A 20,970-nucleotide genomic window follows, 5' to 3' on the forward strand; every position below is an offset into this window, starting at 1 on the left:
GTCTTGTGATAATGGGAGATATACCTTGCGCAGTTCCCGCAGCTTACAACACTTTCGATGAGAGGAAGTCGCTTTCAGCCCTCCAATTCAAGAAGGGAGTAAAAAGGGGAGAACCTGCTTTCGTGGTTCTACCGGTAGTTTCAGAAAATGAAGAAATAGGCGAATATCCAATTGAAATTAAGGAAGTTTTAAAAGAGTTCAAGGAGGCAATCCCAGAATAGCTACCCAGGGTTTTACCACCTCGACAACAGATTAAGCATGAAATTGAGCTTTTGCAGGGGGTGAAACCGCCAGCAAGTGCCCCTTATCGAATGGCGCCGCCTAAGTTAGCTGAACTTAGAAGGCAACTAAATGATCTAATTGCAGCAGGATTCATCCGCCCATCACAAGCACCATTTGGGGCCCCAGTGTTATTTCAGAAGAAACAAAATGGAAGTTTGCGTTTGTGTGTAGATTATCAAGCTCTTAATAAGGTGACGGTTCGCAACAAGTATCTCATTCCACTGATTGCCAATATTTTTGATCAATTAAGTACAACTAAATATTTCACTAAACTGGACTTGAGATCGGGATATCATCAAGTGCGCATTGTAGAGGGAGATGAACCTAAGACCACTTGTGTCATTCGATATGGAGCATTTGAATTCCTTGTCATGCCTTTTGGGCTAACAAATGCACCTACTACCTTTTGTTTTTTAATGAATCAGGTTTTTCGGGACTACTTTGATCAATTTGTGGTCGTTTACCTTGATGACATAATGGTTTTCAGCACATCCTTAGCAGAACATAAACATCACCTTCGGCAGGTTTTCAAAAACTCAGGGAAAATTAGTTATATGTAAAAGGGGAGAAGTGTGCTTTCGCTCAAAAGGGTATTAAATTCTTGGGGCATATCATTGAAGAGGGCCATATACGGATGGATTCAACTAAAGTACAAACCATCAATGAATGGCGAGCACCTACGTCCGTTAGAGAACTGCGATCCTTCTTGGGGCTAGCCGACTACTATTGAAAGTTTATAGAGGAGTACTCTAGAAGAGTTGTATCAATAACAAATTTACTGAGGAAGGAGTTACCATGGGGGTGGTTAGAAGATTGCCAATTAGCATTTGTTGAATTAAAGGAAAAGATTGTAGGAGATCCTGTGCTAATCCTTCCTGATGAGACAAAGTCATTTGAAGTACAAGCAGACGCCTTAGACTTTGCATTAGGAGGAGTTCTTTTGCAGGAAGGGTATCCAGTTGTTTTTGAAAGTAGAAAATTAATGGGTGCCGAACGGAACTATACAGCGTGAGAAAAGGAGCTTCTCGCTATGGTACACTGTCTCCTGGTGTGGAGGCACTATCTCTTGGGGTCCAAATTTGTGGTAAAAACCGATAATGTGGCAGTTACTCAGTTCTTGTCACAACTAGGACTAACTTCAAAATAAGCCCATTGGCAGGAGAAGCTAGCTGAATTTAATTTTGATTTTGAATACAAAGTAGGAAAGACAAACGAAGTGACTGATGCTTTAAGCAGAAAAACTGAATTGGCAGCATTGAAACTCATCAGTCATTTATCAACTAGTAGAGTGATGTTACCTTTGAAAGATCTCATCAGGGAATATTTAAGTACAGACCAGCAAGCGCAGACACTGGGCAAATTGATAGAAGAAGGGAAGACACGACAATTCTAGGTAGAAGATGGGCTAATAATGACTAAAGCAGGAGAGTCTACGTGCCCAAAGCTGGAAACTTGAGGAAAACCTTACTAAAAGAGTGTCATGATACATTGTGGGCTGATCATCCCGGATGGCGAAGAACTCATGCATTGATTAATAGGGGTACTATTGGCCGAATATGCAAGACGATGTGATGAATTATACCAAAACTTACTTGATCTGTCAACAAGACAAGGTAGAAAGAAAGAAGACCTCAGGGTTGTTGGAGCCATTGCTAGTTCCTGCAAGGCCATGGGAGAGTGTCTCTTTAGATTTCATTTCCTCATTGCCAAAAGTATAGGAGCATGACACGATTCTGGTGGTGATTGATCGGTTTTCAAAGTATGCAACTTTCGTACTAGTCTCGAAGCCATGTTCAGCAGAGAAGACAACTCAACTATTCTTCAAGCATGTGGTGAAATATTGGGGTATTCCAGAAAGCCTAATCAGTGATAGGGATGTCAGATTCACTAGGGGATTTTGGGGTGAACCCTTTCGCTTGATGGGCTCAAACCTTAATCTGTCCACCAACTATCACCCGCAGACAGATGGTCAAACCAAACGTTTTAATGGGATGCTGGAAGAATATTTGCGACAATTTGTTAACTCAAATCAGAAGAATTGGGTTCCTTTAGTGGACACGGCACAATTCTGTTTTAACTCTATGAAATCTTCTGCAACTAATAAAAGCCCTTTTCAGATTGTGACAGGTCAACAACCGACTCTCCCGCACACTCTGGATGGTCCATACAAAGGAAATTGCCCGAAAGCATACCAATTCACAAAGAATTGGCTGCAAAACATCGAAGTCACTCGAGCTCAGTTAGAAAAAGCATTGAAGCTCATGAAGAAATGGGCTGACAGAGGGGGATGACCACAACAATTTGAAACTGGAGATCTGATTCATGTAAAAGTGCCGCCAGAGACATTTTAATTTCTTCGCGGCAAGGAAAAAAGGCTTTTACGCCATTACGAAGGTCCAATCAAAGTGATCGAGATGGTGGGGCATGCATCTTATTGTATTGAACACCCAGAGTGGATGAAGAGCCACAGACGACCAGTCCATCCCAAGTTTCATGTAAGCAACCTAAATTCATTCCACATAGATAAAACAGATCCGCACCGACAAAAGATAAGGAGATCAACAATTTCTAGAAGGCGGCCTGTAAACAAAGATGTTCAAGAGATCATTGCAGACAGAGTTGTCAATGCAGAAGGTCGTCAACAACAACAATATCTAGTTCAGTGGATGGGGTTGGGAGAAGAAGAGAACAATTGGGAAAAGGCAAAAAACCTTCAGCATGCCATACAAAACATAAGGAGATCAACAATTTCCAGAAGGCGGCCTGTAAACAAAGATGTTCAAGAGATCATTGCAAACAGAGTTGTCAATGTAGAAGGTCGTCAACAACAACAATATCTAGTTTAGTGGATGGGGCTGGGAGAAGAAGAGAACAATTGGGAAAAGGCAAAAAACCTTCAGCATGCCATACAAAAGATTGAAGATTTCAGAAATTCCAAGACAACGACATCAGCTTCAACATCAACAGAGTGAGGAGGCCTTCTACAACATATCGACGAGGACATCGATAAAATGAGTGGGGGAGGATGTTAGGGAGTGACAATGTAATGGGGAAAAGGGGGAGAGAGATACTGCTATAATTGTATTCTCTAGGGATTTAGAATGAATATATGATTATGTGTATTAACGTTTGTATGGTTATTCTCGTAGATTTGAATTATACAAGTAGTCCTTTTCATTACGGTGTTTTGTTGCCTTGGATTGTGATATACCTGATTGTTGTGGCCTTATTTCGTGTATGTGAATACATTGCTCGTGTGATATCATATTGTTCCTTATTTCTCTTGAGTATTGAGACTCACCTAATGCTCGTACTTGCAAGCTTGAACGTGTGAGATTTGGCTGACTCGTCGAGGGAGACCTCTCAATGAGTGCTGCACGGCCCTTACTTGAGTCCCATTTTGGGGGTCCGTGACACAAGGCATGCCCAAAATGCATTGAGGCTTAATCTAAAATACCAAATCCCAAGAAGGCTAATGCATTTGTACAAAAGGTGTGTCTTTTGTGCCCTTTAACTTGAGACTTACGCATTTTGGGTGTGTAACTCTCAAGTTAGATTTGGCTAGAAAATTTTAATGCTTTATATAAAAGGAATGTCATAATATGAATTGATGTCTAAAAATCTTGAACCTCAACCTTTTCAAAATAATTGAAAGTTGTATCTTGGATCTTGAAAATAAATTGAACTTTGTAATGTTATAGCTATCTCGTCATGATTTATGCAATGAATTCAAGTTAGCCATTTTTAAGTGGCCAACAAGTAGTTTGAAAAATATAATTGATTTTTTAAAATAATATTTGTGATTTCTTAATTTTTTTTCTTTATTTTTAAAAATAAAATCCTTAAGAGGCTTACACCCCAATGCCTTATAGTTTACTCCTTGCCTCTTAAGGGTTAAAATGCCTTACACCTTTGCCTTTTAAAACATTGCTCAACATTGAGCTCTTTATGTTCATCTACAACAAAAATGTCATCCACAAGTAGCATGCCCAATCTAATCCCTTCCTTTCTATTGCCCATTCAGCTCGTTAATCAATATGAACCACAAACGATTAATCATATATCAGTTGTAAGCCATTTGTGAATGGAATGTTCTTGTCTAATTGTCTAACCTGATTCATTTTTAGCTTGCATATGCTTATAGAGTTATAAGTAAGAAATAAACATCTTTCTAAGCCTTGCCCTAAAAGATTGGAACCCCATTTGTTTTGCTACAACCCGAGGCCCCCCCTTTTCTTATAACAAAAAATAAAACAAATAAAGAAACAAGAATAAAAGAAGACAAAGCAAAAATAAAAAAAATAAAAATAAAAATCATTCTGATGCAAGTGAGATAATGATCAGACATTATGCCTGCAATAAACTTAATCTTACAAAGTAATCAACAATCAGGTACCCATTAAAATGTAAAGTGTTGCAAAAAATTTTCATCTGGAAAAAAAATCATGAAGAAAAGTTGTAATCTTGTTTTTTTTTTTTTTTTATTAAAAAAAAAAAACATGTGATCTTGATCACCTTTCTTGTATTTCCACAATTATGTGAATGAAGGGATCTCCAAAAAAATAAAGAAAAGAAAGGGATCTCTTCATAAAATTCATAGGTTTAGCATGGTCATAAATTTCTACGAACCATTTGAAATTCTTTGGAACCTCAAGATAGTAGTAAAATTTTTTAAAAAATTGACCATGCAATAAAATTTCTTTGAAAATAAAACTTTAGGTTCAAAACCCAAAATTGTTATTTCTCTCCTAATAATTCTTCTATTTTATCAAAAATAAAAACTGCTACAAAGGATATGAATGATAACTTTCATGCTTTTAAAAATTTTACAAAACAAAGCTTAGATTATAGCTACAACATTTTTGTTCAACCTTCTATGTCAAAAGTAGTTGCATTTGCATAATAACTAATATTTAACTGATTTTCGAATTTCATCTATTTTGGTTCTATATATTTAATACAATTACTGTACACATACCCTTGTACATCACAGACTCATAATGTTGTAATATTTCACAACATTTTAGTTCCACAACTTGCTTTCTTATGTCTGCTAATAGTTTCTAAAGTTTCCAAACAAAGTTTTCATGCTTAACTACTAATTTGCATCATTTTTTGAAACCAAAACTGAAATTAACGGCAAAAATTAAAGTTTCTACTGCAATTTTTATACTTATGAAGCCTTGAAAATTAAAATCTAGATCTAGATTGAAATTTAAAACCTTTGGTTTTGGAGATTGATTCAGCAGGTCAACAAAATACAAACAAGGGCCCGCATGATGATTAAGCACAGAACCAATAAATCTCAAACAAGTCCACAAAAAGTTGGTACTTCCAGAAATATCCCCATGGAATTTAAAGAAATGATAATAACATTAAATAAAGAAGCAATGAGAAGTCGCAAACTTGCAATATAATATGACTAAAAAACTATAAAATTAACAGACCTGAAGCAGAACAAGAGCATTGCATACACGATTTGACACTCTTGCAATAAGATCAGGGTTTGATAGAATGCGGTATGTAGCCATTACTTCCTAAAATCATGAGAAGATTTCACCACAAATCATCAATCTTAAAATAAAACTTTATGTAGGTACATTGATTACTGTCACTATATCCCCGGCTAGTGTTATCAATAATATAGATATGGGTGAATGAAATTACAAATTTTCAATGTAATTTAAATCATTAAGAGAAAAAAGAAAAAGGAAAATGATTTCCACTCTCCACATATTAAATGCTTTGGCAAAGACTACTATCACATCCACATGGAGAAGCTAGGAAGCACTGATACAGCACAAGACATGGTTATAATACTATACTGACATGGAGATATAGCAATTTTTTGAAAGAATAAGGCTATGAAATAGCAAGGACGCTTTAATATATATAGGCACGTCTTTCCTTTTAGATTACCAATAATAAGGTAATTTCAATTTAAAATGAAACATAAGCATCATTTATGCACAAGTATCAATTGCAAACTTCATAAACTACAGTTACACAATCATCAACCACATTGCTATTACAGAATACCGGTCCAACAGCACAGCTCATCAAGAAATTTAAAAAATAAAAAATAAATTGATTTACAAAGAATGACAAACTGGTGGTATTAAAGAGGGGAAAGTCTGGCAGATGCTGGTGTATGGCATTGGGGCTCCAAAGTCCAACCATCCCAATGTCAAAGAGCCTCTTGACTCTCAGCCTCTCTCTCAGCTTCTCCTCAAAATCTTTTTATGGGTTATGTTAACAGGATTAAAGGGGGCAACAAAACAGAGTGTTTTAGACCAAGAAGTGTCCAGATGTGTCCTTCCATTATCAAGAACTGTCTCAGCTGTGTTACAATTAAATAAATAAATAAAATAAAATAAAATAAAAAATAAAAAGTAAAACCAACATGTGTTGTATACTTGTTAGGTAGTGTTGCCATTCAACACGTGCCAGATACTGACACTTAACGCTTCCAGAGGTGTTCGTATTCCCTGGTAGAGAGGTGTTAGATAATTGAGAAGCTGGATATATTCTAATGTTGCTTACAGAAGTTGTATTGATGGGATAACAGAAAAACCACATTCCATATGATAAATAGTTTGACATATGGTAAGTAAGATGGGTACACTTCTTGTTTCTTTAAAAAGGCTTGGGGCATCATTGGGGGAGAGTTTATGCTTGCAGTTCAGGAATTTTTCAGAAATGGGAGGCTCCTGAAACAGCTTAACCGTACTGCAATTGTGTTAATTGCAAAGCCACAGCATGCAAATTCAGTTCAAGATTATAGGCCCATATCATGTTGTAATGTGATCTGTAAAGTTATAGCCAAGATCATTCCCAGTAGGATCAAACCTGGGTTGGAGGTTTTGGTGAGCAAGGCTCAGTCTGCTTTCATAAGTCAGAGATACATGATAGAAAATTTAGAAAATATGCTAGGAAGAGTATCTCTCCAAGATGTATGCTAAAGATTGACCTTAAAAAGGCTCATGACTCTATCTCTTGGAAGTTTGTGAGAGAGATGTTGGAGCACCTAAACTTTCCAGCAACAATGGTGGGCTGGATAATGCAATGTGTATCCACACTTCCTTCTCCTTAGCTTTGAATGGAGGGCTGGTTGGTTTCTTTGCAGGGAAGAAGGGTCTCAGACAAGGGGACCCCCTTTCCCCCTTGCTTTTTGTTATTTGTTTGGATTATCTGTCAAGATTACTGAAGTCTTTGGAGGGCAACCCAGAATTTTGCTTTCATCCAAAATGTGGAGATCTTAAAACCACCCATCTTGTGTTTGCAAATGACTTGTTTTTTTTGCTCGGGGAGATTACTCTTCTATTAAACAGATCATGGATTGCCTCAACTTGTTCTCTAAATGCTCAGTGTCACGAGCTAAGCTTGTTCAGGGCATTATGCTTGCCTGTGACCGCTTATCTCGTGTGCTTAGGATGGGTTTCCATCATGTAAATACTAGTGTAGGGTTAATTTCTGCTAGTAGAGTCTTTGTAAGCCAAATAAGGCAGTATGACTCCTCGGTCACTTTGATGTTTCCTAGTGCCAGGATGATAATTACATAAAAACCTCTTTAGGGGAGGGTGAGTGTTCATCAGTCATTGTAAAACTCACTAGCAATTGTCAACGTGCTTAGCCTACTTGCCTCCCTCGCTAAGTACAACATGTCAACGGAGGATTTGTTAATGAATTACGTTTGCTTCAATGTTTACTGCTTGGTTGCCACGGCTTTCATGAATTGATTATTATTTCCGCTGCTATCTGAATGAATGTTAATGAAAGTGCCTTGTGGATGAATGTTGGTAAACGATAGGCTGGCTAGTTAAGCAAGAGTGCTTTAGCTAGCGCTAACGATGTGAAAATAGTCGGACCATGACACTCAGGGTTGGAAGGCATCCAATATTTATGGTGCTGGTCTGTGCAACAATACGATGTAGGCTATTCAAGATCTTACAGGTTTTTCTCCAGGAGAGTTTCCCTTCAAGTACTTGGGTATTCCTTTGGCTTCCACTAGGCTAAAGCCAATGCATTTTGCCCCTATGATTAACAAGATTGCCAATCTAATTGGTTCATGGCCAGGGAACACCCTTTCATATGCAGGAAAACTAGAGCTTATAAAATCTGTGGTGCAAGGTATTGACTACTTTTGGCTTGTTATTTTTCCTATCCCTTACTCTGTGCTGGCCCATGTGATCAAATGGTGTAGGACCTTTCTGTGGGGGGGGGGGGGGGGGGGGGGGGGGGGGGGGGGGGGGGTAGAAGGGGGCCCATGGTGGCTTGGAGGGATGTATGCCTCCCAAAGAATGAAGGAAGGTTGGGGGTGCTAGACCTAAAAACCTGGAACAAGACCCTGCTGACTAAGGCATTATGGAACATTCATAGTAAGGACTCACTCTGGGCTAAGTGGGTTAGCCATGTATACCTGAGGGGTGGAAGTATTTGGGAAGCTTCAACGAAACATGAAGGCTCCCCATTGTTCAAGAAAATAGTAGAGATTAAAAACCTGATCATTCAGCAATGTAGTGACATAGACAAAGCAGCTCATCAGATTGAACAGTGGACTGTGGGTGGGAATTTTGTTTGCTCAAAAGCTTATTAGTTTGGGAGAAATAGGGGATCAAATGTTCATTGGAAGAATTTGGTGTGGAAAAATGGATGCATACCGAAACATTCTTTTGTTTTGTGGCTTTCTGCTAAGGGTAAACTGCAGACTTGTGACAGGATCAGTGTGGAAGGTCTCAACCAAATCTGTGTTCTCTGTAACTCAAAAATGGAGACACTTGACCATCTTTTCTTTCAATGCAGAGTGCCTGCTGCTGTGTGGAGTAGTTTGAGGGGCTGGCTTGGCATAACAAAATCCATGTCCACTATTAGAGCAGCCCTCAAATGGCTTCAAAAAGAGGTCAAGGGTACAGGAGTGCAGGCTGTATCTAAGAGGGCCTGCCTGGCCATCACAGTATCTAGCATCTGGTATTTTAGAAACAAAAGGAGATTTGAAGGCATGATTACCCATCAGGATGCTATAATCAAAGTTGTTTAGACTCAGAATTTTTTATGAGAAGTTTCCTTTCCTTTGTATTTGAGTGGTAGTTTATGGCCTTTGGCCCTGGGAATGTCCAGGTTTTGATGTAATTAGGTAGTAGTTGATATGGCTCTGGCCCCTGGGAATGCCCAGGTTCTTGATGTATTCGAGTTCTATTTGCTGCTTGCAGTCTTGGCCTTTGTTTGGCTCTTGATTGTACTGCTTTGCAGTTGCTTGTTGGGGAGCTCTGCTCTCCCTCTCCTAGGTATGCCCAGTGATACTGTACATGCTCTTTTGGTCTTATAATTACAATTTTTCAGATAAAAAAAAAAAAAATAGTCAACATAAACGTTTGTAAAGAAGTGTTTCTATAAGAAAAAAAAAAAAAACCTAAATAATAGCACAAACAACAACAAGCCTCAAGTCTCACTTGGTGGAATTGACTACATGAATCCTTTTTTGCTAATTCATATAATCAAGAGCATTTTCCTGCTCTACCTAAAGAGCTATTAAATCCTTCCTCGCTACTTCATTCTAAGTTATTTAAAGTCTACCCTTACCACTTTTAATACCAAAAACAATAACTAGGTCACTCCTGTGCGCTATCATGTCTGCGTTTCAAATGCCCAAATCATCTTAGCTGCCCCTCCCTTATTTTGTCTCCGACCGATGCTATGCCTAGTTTATTGTGTATATGTTTGTTCCTCAGTTTATTTTTTAATGTTATACCATTCACCCACCTTAACATGCACATTTCAACAACTTTTATTTTTCGTACCTATTGTTTCTTAGTTGTCCAACATTCTAATCCATAAAGCATCGCTGATTTTATAGATAGCCGTCTTATAGAAATTTACTTTTAATTTTAAGGGTACTCCACGATTACACAACACGCTTGGTGCACTCCTCCATTTTACCCAGCTTGCCTTAACTATATGTATTACATCCTCTTCAATTTCCCCTTCTGCTTGCATAATAGATCCAAGATACCGAAATCTACTAGTGCTATTAATTTCTTGATTATCAAGTTTAATATTCTCTCCAAAATCCCCCTTACATTAATGAAATTACATTTCATTTATTCTATCTTATTCTTACTTATCCTAAAACCTTTAGACTTTAAAATGGTTTTTCAAATTTCTAACTTAGATTCCACACCACTTCTACTTCCATCAATCAAGACAATATCATTTGCAAACAACATACACCATGGGATCTCGTTTTGGATATTCCTAGGGAGTTCATCAATCACTAAAGTAAAAAAAAAAAAAATACTCAAAGAAGAACCTTGATGCACCTATTATGATTGTAAATTCTCCATACTCCCCTCCTACAGTCTTAACGTTAGTCATTACTCTATCATACATATCCTTAATGACCTCAATATCTCTATTACAAACTCCCTTCTTTTCTAGAACCCACTATAAAACTTGCCTAGGTACTCCATCGCAAGCTTTCTCTAGGTCAATAAAAAGCTATTGCAAGTCCCTTTTCTTTTCCCTAAACTTTTCCATTAATTTTTATAAAAAATAAATAGCTTCTGTTGTCGATTGCCCAGGTATAAAGCCAAATTGATTCTTTGAAACTCTTGTTTCTAGTTTTATTCTTTGTTCAATTACCCTTTTCCATAGTCTCATCGTATGACTTATAATCTTAATTTTGCAATAGTTATTACTGTTTTGAATATTGCCTTTGTTTTTATATAAAGGTATTAACATGCTTTTCCTCCATTCCTCTAGCATTTTCTTGATTTTTATAATAGTGTTGAATAGATTAGTTAACCATATACTTCGCTTTATCCCCTAAACATTTCTAAACGTTAATTGGTATGTTATCCAGTCTTATAGATTTACCATTTTTCATCTTTTTTAAAGTCATCTTAACCTCAAGGACTTTCAATTTTGCAAATAAATCTCTTATTTTTAGTTTTTTTCCCCTATTGGTCACTTCCAAGCTCAAGGTTTCAGTTTGATTTTCATTAAACATTTTATTAAAGTATCTCCATCACCTCTCTTTTATTTCCTTCTTTTGTATCTAGTTGAGTATATAAAATATCATAAGCTCCATGTCTAGCTTCATTAATAGCCTTTTTTTTTTTTTTTGCATTTTTTCGTGCTTTTTATACTTTTCAAGATTTTCTATATTTCTACAACTTTGCCATGTTTTATAATAGTTTCTTTTTGTTTTTTGGATTTTTGAATATCTTGATCCCACCACCAACTTTCTTTACTGTTCATTAATCTACCTTTGGATTCACTAAAACCTCTTTTGCTATCTTTATAATAAAGTTAGTCATTTTGTTCCGCATAGTGTTTGCAACTACCTTATCTCCTATTGTCCAATCGCTCTCTTTAATCATTTTATCTTTGAATTTTACTATATTTTCTCCCTTCAAGCTCCACCACTTAATCCTCTTGCATTGGTTTATATTGCTTTCTCTTCTAAATTTTAGTGTGTGGGTGCGAGTGTGTATAATACTAGGACTCTGGGTTCTATAGTCAAACTTTCGCCAAGGAAAACTAAAAATAAAACTAAGAAACTGGATGTACTCTAGTAGTACCTAGAAAAGTCCTGTTGACAGTTTTTCGGGTCATTCAACTCCCAATATGCACATGTGTAGCTTACAATATCTTAAGTTCTTAACCAAGTGATCTGTATTTTTCAATACAGCAGATGATATGAGAGTACATGAATGTTTCCTTTTTAGCATGGATAGAAACTTACACTACTCTTATCCTTTTTTTTCCTATGTGTAAATGTTAGTTACAAAAAATTTCAAAAAGAAAGACTCTCATGTCTCTTGAACACAAGGAGTAGCTCAACCATAGATGCAAATCATAGCATCCCAAAATGTTCTATGAAAAGAAGAAGAAAAAGACATCTTAATTATTATTTTCTTTTTTCCTCTTTATTATTTCCTTATGAAAAGGATGTCCCATCCTTTATTTGTAACTAATTCTACCTCATCTATTAATGAATTCTTATTTTATTTAAAAAAAAAAAACATATACAAAGGAAAGGAAAATAGGAGAACATTCCTCTCGCCGCCAGGGGAGGGGGGATTATTTTGCCTTTTCTTTTTTGGAGGATTTATTATCCTCTTTCCATCGTAATTATCACTTTTGTTAGTACCTATGTTTTAATATAAAAATTGTTGAAGATTAAACTTGAACAGTGGGACGGTGGCAGCAAAAATTTGACTGCAGCAGCTTCGTCAACCGGCAGCCCACCTCCATTGAAGTTAAGCAAAATTTGGCCACCAACCTTACCAAACTAGCCACCATTGTTGATTATTTGTTTTCTGTAATTGCTATAAATAGGTGAGTGTGTGTGCATTGTATATATGTGGTGTGTTGAGAGTGTAAAGCCAGTGAGAGAGAAAGAAAGGAGAGTTGCTTCCTCTGTGTATTGTTTCTTATTGAAATAAATTGTTCTTGAATTTATCCTCACTGAGTTTCAGTCACAACCAGTGACTGAGTGTTCCTCTCCACCCATCAGTGATATCAGAGCGTCCAGGAACGCTGAAATCCGCCAAACAGAGGCAAACAAAGAAAAATTCCGATTTTCTCCCAGTTTTGAAGTTGCTCAAAATTCAAAATTGAACCTATCATTTTGAAATTCGATTCAAGATGATTCCAAAGGTGAAAACCACGTCTCAAACGGACACCGGAGGACTCCTCACGCGCTTCCCATGAAGACAGCGCTCCTCCCACTCGCCTCACGCGCCGACGAAGACTCCGGCAGACGGCCACACGCGCCTCACGCCCCCGCACGCGTCTTCTTCGCCCGATTTGAGACCCAGATCCGCGACCCGCAAACCGGATCCGTACACGAGGCTTGACCCGCATCCGACCCGCCTCCCAGCAGCAGACACGCGGCACGCGCAGAGAACGCCACGTGGCGTAACGGGGAAATTAACGCCGTTAAACGGCCGTTAAGTTAAACCGGTTAGTTAAAAATTCACCAGAATTTCCTATAGCCGGTTCAGTGATTTTTGGACCGGTTCTTTGCAAACCAAAACCGGTTCCTAAGGTTTTTCAATCTTTTGAATTTATTGGTGGCATTAGATTTACCAAAATCAGTCCCCATCTCTCTGTTTTTTATATATTAAATTCGATGGCTAACGGTACTATCCAATCGGTCATTCCAAAATTGACCTGAGAGAATTATGACAACTGGTCAATTCAAATGAGAGCCCTTCTAGGTTCTCAGGATGTCATGGACATCGTTGAAGATAGGTACAGAGAAAGCCCATCAAAAGAAGTTGAAGCAGTTATGCCCGATGCTCAAAGAACGACCTTGCAAGCTGATCGAAAGAAAGATTGCAAGGCAAAATCCATAATCTACCAAGGCCTTGATGAGACCACGTTCGAAATCATCGCCTCCGCGAAGACATCTAAAGAAGTCTGGGACTCTCTCCATCGAACACACAAAGGTGCAGATAAAGTAAAAAAGATTCGTCTTCAGACATTGCGAGGTGAGTTCGAATCTCTCAAAATGAAGTCTATTGAATCCATTACAGACTACTATACACGAGTAATGGTAGTATCAAATCAATGGAGAAGAAATGGAGAAATTCTCAATGACGAGAGAATTTGTGAAAAAATTTTGTGATCTTTAGATCCAAAATATGATTATATAGCTGTGACCCTAGAAGAAACAAAAGACTTGGAAACAATGTCTGTAGAAGAACTTGTAGGCTCACTCCAAGCCCATGAGCAAAAAGTCAATAGAAGAAGTGATGATAAAGCACTGGAGCAAGCTCTCCAAACGAAGTTGTCCCTCACTACAGATAGATACGACAAAAGGGGGACGTCACAACAAGGAAGAGGACAAGACCGAGGATCTCGTGGAAGAAATTCTGGAAATTTTAACTCCAAAGAAGGTGGCAGAGGCAGAAGAGGTCCCACTAGAGGAGGACGAAATCAACAGAGCTATGTCCCACAAGGCAGAGGACAAGGTAGAAGAGGAGGATACAATAATCGCTCGAATGTAAACAAAAGAAACATTCAATGCTACAATTGTCACAAGTATGGACACTAGCAATGAATGTTGGGGGCGACAACAAGAAAAGGTTAGCGAGGAGGCCAACCTTGCCAAAACTGATCATGCAAATGGAGAGTCGTTGATGCTGATGGCACACAATGCAACTCCTCAGGACCAGAGTGTTTGGTACCTTGATTCTGGAGCCAGCAACCATATGACTGGCAGAAAGAACCTATTCTTTGAACTTAATGAGAAAGTTCAGGGGGAGATCTCTTTCGGCGATAATTCTAAAATCCCAGTCCAAGGGAGAGGAGATGTTTTGATCAAACAGAAGTCTGGAGATCATGCTTACATCTCCAACGTCTACTATGTGCCAGCCATGAAGACTAATATACTTAGTCTCGGACAGCTCGTGGAGAGAGGCTATCAAATTAGCCTCAGTAATAAGCAGATGGTGATAATAGATGCTCAAGGAAAGCTTGTTACTCGAGTTCAAATGGCAAAGAATCGAATGTTTCCGCTTGCCATTCAACATGATACGCCAAGGTGTTTGAGCGCTATCATCAAAGACAAAGACTGGCTATGGCATCTAAGGTATAGGCATCTAAACTTTGAAAGTTTGAAACAATTGTTAAGTAAGAAGATGGTGAAGGGCTTACCCAATATCCATCATCCAAATATGATATGTGAAAGCTGTATTTTGAGCAAGCAACATAGAAACAGCTTTGGAAAGCAAGCCAACTGGAGAATAACCATGCCGCTCCAGCTAATACACACGGACGTGTGTGGTCCACTAAGACCATTTTCGAATGGACAGAATCGATACTTCCTCACCTTCATCGACGACTACAGCAGAAAGTCCTGAGTCTACTTTTTGAAAAGGAAGTCAAAGGTATTCGATAAGTTCAAAGAGTTCAAAACTCTTGTGGAGAAATAGAGTGGCTACCGCATCAAGTCACTCCGGTCAGACCAAGAAGGAGAATACAAAGACGAGGCTTTCCTAGAATTCCTTAGACAACAAGGGATTTAGAAACAATTCACACCATCATACACTCCCCAGTTGAATGGTGTAACCGAAAGGAAGAACCGCACAATCCTTAACATGGCTAGAGGCATGTTAAAGGATAAAAATGTGCCCAAGAGTTTTTGGGCAGAAGCAGTGTTATGTGCAGTCTATCTGCTCAATAGGTGTCCGACGAAGAGTCTTGATACAAAGACACCATATGAAGCCTGGAGTACTCACAAGCCCAGTGTGAGTCATCTGAGAGTGTTTGGCTCCATAGCCTACGCCAAGATCCCAGAAGCAAGAAGGACAAAACTGGATGATAAAGGAGAGAAGTGTATCCTTGTTGGATACGGTGATAGCACCATGGGATATCGACTCTACAATCCCATTAACAAGAAAGTCTTTCATAGTCGGGATATCATCTTTGAAGAAAATGAATCCTAGAAATGGGATCAGACTGAATGTTCCAAAAATGCGGAATTGACACTTGAAGGAGAACCTACACAGACAAGAGAAGTGGCTATTGAGCCACAAATTCCTGAGCTGCAGACACCTCCACATGGTTAATCGCAGAGGAATGAAGCTCCATCACCAATAGAGCGTGAAATCTTAGACATGAGACCTAGAGGAGCTCGAAATCTAGCCGACCTGTATGAAACTACAGAACCAATTGAAGAGTATGTTACTCTTTACTGTCTATTGTTAACCAGCGACCCAGTTAGCTTTGAGGAAGCTAACGAAGAAGACAAATGGAGAAAAGCGATGGATGAGGAGATTCAATCCATCGAGAAGAACAAAACTTGGGAGTTGACAAATCTCCCGAAGGGCCGCAAAACCATTGGCGTGAAATGGGTCTACAAGACCAAAAAGAATGCTCAAAGAGAAATTCAGAGATACAAAGCAAGACTTGTCACCAAAGGCTACAAGCAAAAAGAAGGAATTGATTATGGAGAAATCTTTGCCCCGGTTGTCAGACTTGAAACCATCAAATTACTTATTTTACTTTCAGCACAAAATGGATGAAAAATTTACCAGCTGGACGTGAAATCAGCATTTCTGAATGGTTTTCTAGAAGAAGAGATTTATATCGATCAACCACCTGGATATGTAATGAAGGGCAAAGAAGACAGAGTGTACAAGTTAAAGAAAGCACTCTATGGCTTGAAGCAAGCACCTCGTGCGTGGAATATGAGGATTGATGACTACTTCCAAAAGAATGGATTTGAGAAGTGTCCCTACGAGCATGCACTATACATAAAGATGGAGACAAATGGAAGCATGCTGATAGCTTGCCTATATGTTGATGATCTGATCTTCACCGGCAACAATCCAGAGATGTTTGCCGCTTTCAAGAGGAGCATGGTCAAAGAATTCGAAATGACGGATATTGGCCAAATGGCTCACTTCCTTGGCATAGAAGTTGTGCAAAGCGAGAAAGGAATTTTCATCTCCCAGAGCCACTATGCAAAAGAAGTATTGAAGAAATTTGGGATGGACAAATGCAACCTAGTGACAACTCCAGTTGAAACAGGATTGGAGTTGAGAAAGAATGAGCAAGGAGATGTTGACCCCACATATTTTAAGAGTCTGGTTGGAAGCTTGAGGTATTTGACGTGCACCAGACCAGATATACTCTATGAAGTTGGACTTGTTAACAGGTACATGGAGACTCCTGACCAGTCCCACCTGAATGCAGCGAAAAGGATACTCCGATGTGTCAAAGGTACCATCACCGATGGTATGCTTTATTCATCAAGAGGTGATTGCAGACTTATTGGCTATTTAGATAGCGATTGGAGAAGAGATCTTGAAGAAAGAAAAAGCACGACTAGATTCACATTTTTCATGGGAGATACAGCATTTACATGGTCTTCAAAGAAGCAACCCATCGTAACGTTGTCATCATGTGAAGCTGAGTATGTTGCTGCCAGCTCGGCTGTTTGTCATGGTATATAGATTAGGAATGTACTGAAGTATCTGGGATTTCTTGAAGATAAACCCACAGAAGTTTACATCGACAACCGATCAGCGATTGCACTTGCGAAAAATCCAGTTTACCATGAAAGAAGCAAACATATTGATACTCGGTATCATTTTATCAGGGAGCATGTCAAAAATAAAGAAGTGGAATTGATATCTTGCAGAACGTATGATCAGATTGCTGACATTTTCACAAAGCCACTCAGACATGATATTTTTGCAAGACTGAAGACAATACTCGGAATGACAAAGTTAGGAGAGTCAAGTTTAAGGGGGGATGTTGAAGATTAAACTTGAACAGTGGGACGGTGGCATCAAAAATTTGACTGCAGCAGCTTCGTCAACCGGCAGCCCACCTCCATTGAAGTTAAGCAAAATTTGGCCACCAACCTTACCAAACTAGCCACCATTGTTGATTATTTGTTTTCTGTAATTGCTATAAATAGGTGAGTGTGTGTGCATTGTATATGTGTGGTGTGTTGAGAGTGTAAAGCCAGTGAGAGAGAAAGAAAGGAGAGTTGCTTCCTCTGTGTATTGTTTCTTATTGAAATAAATTGTTCTTGAATTTATCCTCACTGAGTTTCAATCACAACCAGTGACTGAGTGTTCCTCTCCACCCATCAAAAATATGTGCTAAACCATAAAGTTATAATTTTATAACCCCTACGAGTTCCTTATACTTGCAATGAACTAGTGCTTTGTTTTATCTGACTTGCTTAATTTGTTGCGTCCAAATCTAGAGATAAATTATTGGTGGGGATGAGTGTCTTAATGCCACTTAAAATCTCATGTGCCATTCACATGACAAAATGGAGATCTCCACAACAGCAATTAATGGCAGCGATTGTTGCTTCAAATCCTTCCTGTTAAAGGTTATTTTGCTGTATGGTTAGATTGACTTTAGGTCTCCCTTGGGCAACTCATTGTTATTAAGTAATTTACAGTCTTAAGAGTTAAAATTGATCCTTTGAACCTAAAATCTGAAGGAATTTGATTGTTGTAGCGTCCTCCAAAGGAGAATTATTACCTTCCAAACTAAATTGTTACATGTTAGCATTTGAATTGTAAAATCACTTTTGCACCATATTCATCATCCCCAATTGACCATAACCATTAGAAAAATTCATCCTATCACATGAATAAACCCAAACAACTTAATTAGGCTAAACATAAATATCATCTTAAAAAGGAAAGTGCTAAAAAGAGAAAAGGAGTAGGAAAATGCTAAGAAAATTTTAGTGGTCATTTGGTATTACTGTAAAAAATTATAGAAACAAAAACCAAAAACCAAAAACAAAAAATATAAACTAAAAACCACAAACCAGCAACCTCTTTGGTTAATATAAAACTTAATTAGAAAATGCTCATTTTTGTTTCTATTTTAGCTTCCTCCAAAGCAGAATTATTTCCTTCCAAACTAAATTTGTGTTGTGAAATCACTTTTGCCCCATAGTCATCCCTAATGGACCGAACCATTACAAAAAATGTGTCTTATCATATAAATAAAACCCCAAACAACTTAATACTAAACATAAATGTCATCTTAAAAAGAAAAGTGCTAAAAATACAAAAGGAGTAGGAAAGAAAATTTTAGGGGTCGTTTGGTATTACTATAAAAAAAATTATAGCAACAAAAATCAAAAACCAAAAACCAAAAACAGAAACTAAAACCAAAAACCAGCAACCTCTTTGGTTAATATTTACAAAACTAAAACAAATTAAAAACTTAATTAAAAAATGCTCAGTTTCATCTTTAAATCAAATAATGTTATAAAAATGTGTTTAAACAAATTACAAAATAATACACTTTGAAAGAATAATATAATAAAAATTAAAATTAGTATAATTATTTTACTAAATTGTTATACTTTCAAAATTTACTTAGACAATAAAATTTTGTTGGACATGGCAATTGGAAAATAGTAAAATATTTTGTAATTGGCTTTATTATTTTTTTTAAGAGGTAAAGAAGAAATCTTATTAGAACCACATAACATAGTAATTGGCTTTATTATTATTTTTAAAAATTTATGAGTATTTTTACTTTAATTATATTTAAATTCTTACGATCATTTTATTTTTATTTTAATTTAAAAGTATATAAATGAATGATTTAATCTAAAAGAACTATTTCTGGATGTTAAGATTTTTGGCAACTAGTTTCCAAAGCAATTGAAAACCATAAAAAAAAAAAATGGTAAAATTGGTTTACAATTTTTTTTGCAAACTAAAAACTGACAATAAAAACAAAAAAACTGATAACATAAACAAACATGTTTCTATATTCTATTTCTTTAATGTACAAAAATAGAAATAAAAAACAGAAACTTGCAAGGATACCAAACAAGCTCTTAACTACATCAATACTTAACTACTTTTAGACCTAACATGGTAATTTATTTTTTATGACAAAGTGTGATTGGTGAGACATTTTGAAAACTTTTTAAAATGAATTTTCCTGACAAGTCCTCTTCCAGGTATATTCAATGTTTCTCATGTTTTAAAACCATTTTTAATAATTGATACCAAATGGGCCCTTAAGTACTAGATTCACAAATTTTGTTTCCAATTGAACATTAGATCTATTTCACTGTCCAAAGATTTTGACGAATTTCATGACTAAAAGCGCCTGCTGAGCTAACATTTCATATATTTAATTTATAGAATAGTAATTATTTGGAGTAAATTGCCATCATCTTTCAAAAAGATGGAATCAAGGATTTATGGTCACTTTTTGGGACACAATACAAATGGGCTCCTTCCATCTTCCATGCTTTCCTCTTACATGCATCTCTCCAAGGCTGCATATGGACTTCTTTTTTCTTTTTTTTTTTACCTAGTAGATAAAATAAAAGAAAGAAAACAGAACCAGTACTTTTCAACCAACCTTTTAGAATTCTCATTATTTTTTTCTTTCTCAAGGAGGAGTGTGTGTTAATTTGTGACCTAAACAAGCATTCAAATTTTTTTTTGAAATGATGATAACAATGGCATAAATGGAGGAAAGTTGATAATTCTCTTAGATGTTGACAAAATATAAGAGATATTTGATTATAAACCACTAATGCATGAAGGATAAATAAAATATGAAATATTAGCACAAACATATAGTATCAAATACAAACTACGTTGCCAAATAGAGAGAAGAAATTATGTGGCTAGACTAATACCATGTTTGTAGTCATCTACGGATCAAGAACACCTTTATACATAAATATCCACAGATTATGCAAATGTTAGCATCTTATGAGTATCAAAACAAAGAAACACACTGGCTTATGGCTTCCACTTAGTAAATGATCCATATCCAACTTATTTCTATAACTTCTTTGCTTTCAAACTAATTGTCCATATGTAGCAAATGAGTAGTTCATGCACTGCAGGCTTATCCTCGATTTATTTCATAATTACATAGTTCATTCTTCATTAAAAAAAAAAAAAGGCTCTCTCTCTTCTCTAAAAGCCAATGGCGATATATGCAGGTAATACAGTAGAGTACACAAAAAATGCACAAAAGTACTAAAATAACAACAAAATGAAACAAGTTTACATGTACAAAATCATTGAGAAGAGCATTTAACATAATCAGCATAGCATACCTGTAACAGTATAAATATTGTACCAAAGGAATTCCACAGTAGGAGAGCCAAATTTGCACATATTCCTCTATTCTGGAGAAAAAAAGGCATGTATGTTT

The 20,970-nt window shown here is 37.1% G+C and overlaps 1 protein-coding gene across 3 annotated transcripts in view; it reads right to left on the reverse strand.

Moving 5' to 3' along the window:
• The window catches only part of LOC131147987 (uncharacterized), a 49,905-nt gene that overhangs the window by 20,373 nt on the left and 8,562 nt on the right, over positions 1-20,970 (reverse strand). For all 3 annotated transcript variants that reach the window (XM_058097696.1, XM_058097695.1, XM_058097694.1), the window contains exons 2-3: positions 20,873-20,944; positions 5,730-5,819 (exon numbers count right to left, since the gene is read on the reverse strand). In XM_058097696.1, coding sequence (XP_057953679.1) covers positions 5,730-5,819; positions 20,873-20,944 — 162 coding nt within the window. The remainder of the gene's footprint in view (positions 1-5,729; positions 5,820-20,872; positions 20,945-20,970) is intronic.

This window comes from Malania oleifera, chromosome 2 (genome assembly GCF_029873635.1).
Source record: "Malania oleifera isolate guangnan ecotype guangnan chromosome 2, ASM2987363v1, whole genome shotgun sequence".
In the NCBI taxonomy this organism is placed as follows: Eukaryota; Viridiplantae; Streptophyta; class Magnoliopsida; order Santalales; family Ximeniaceae; genus Malania; species Malania oleifera.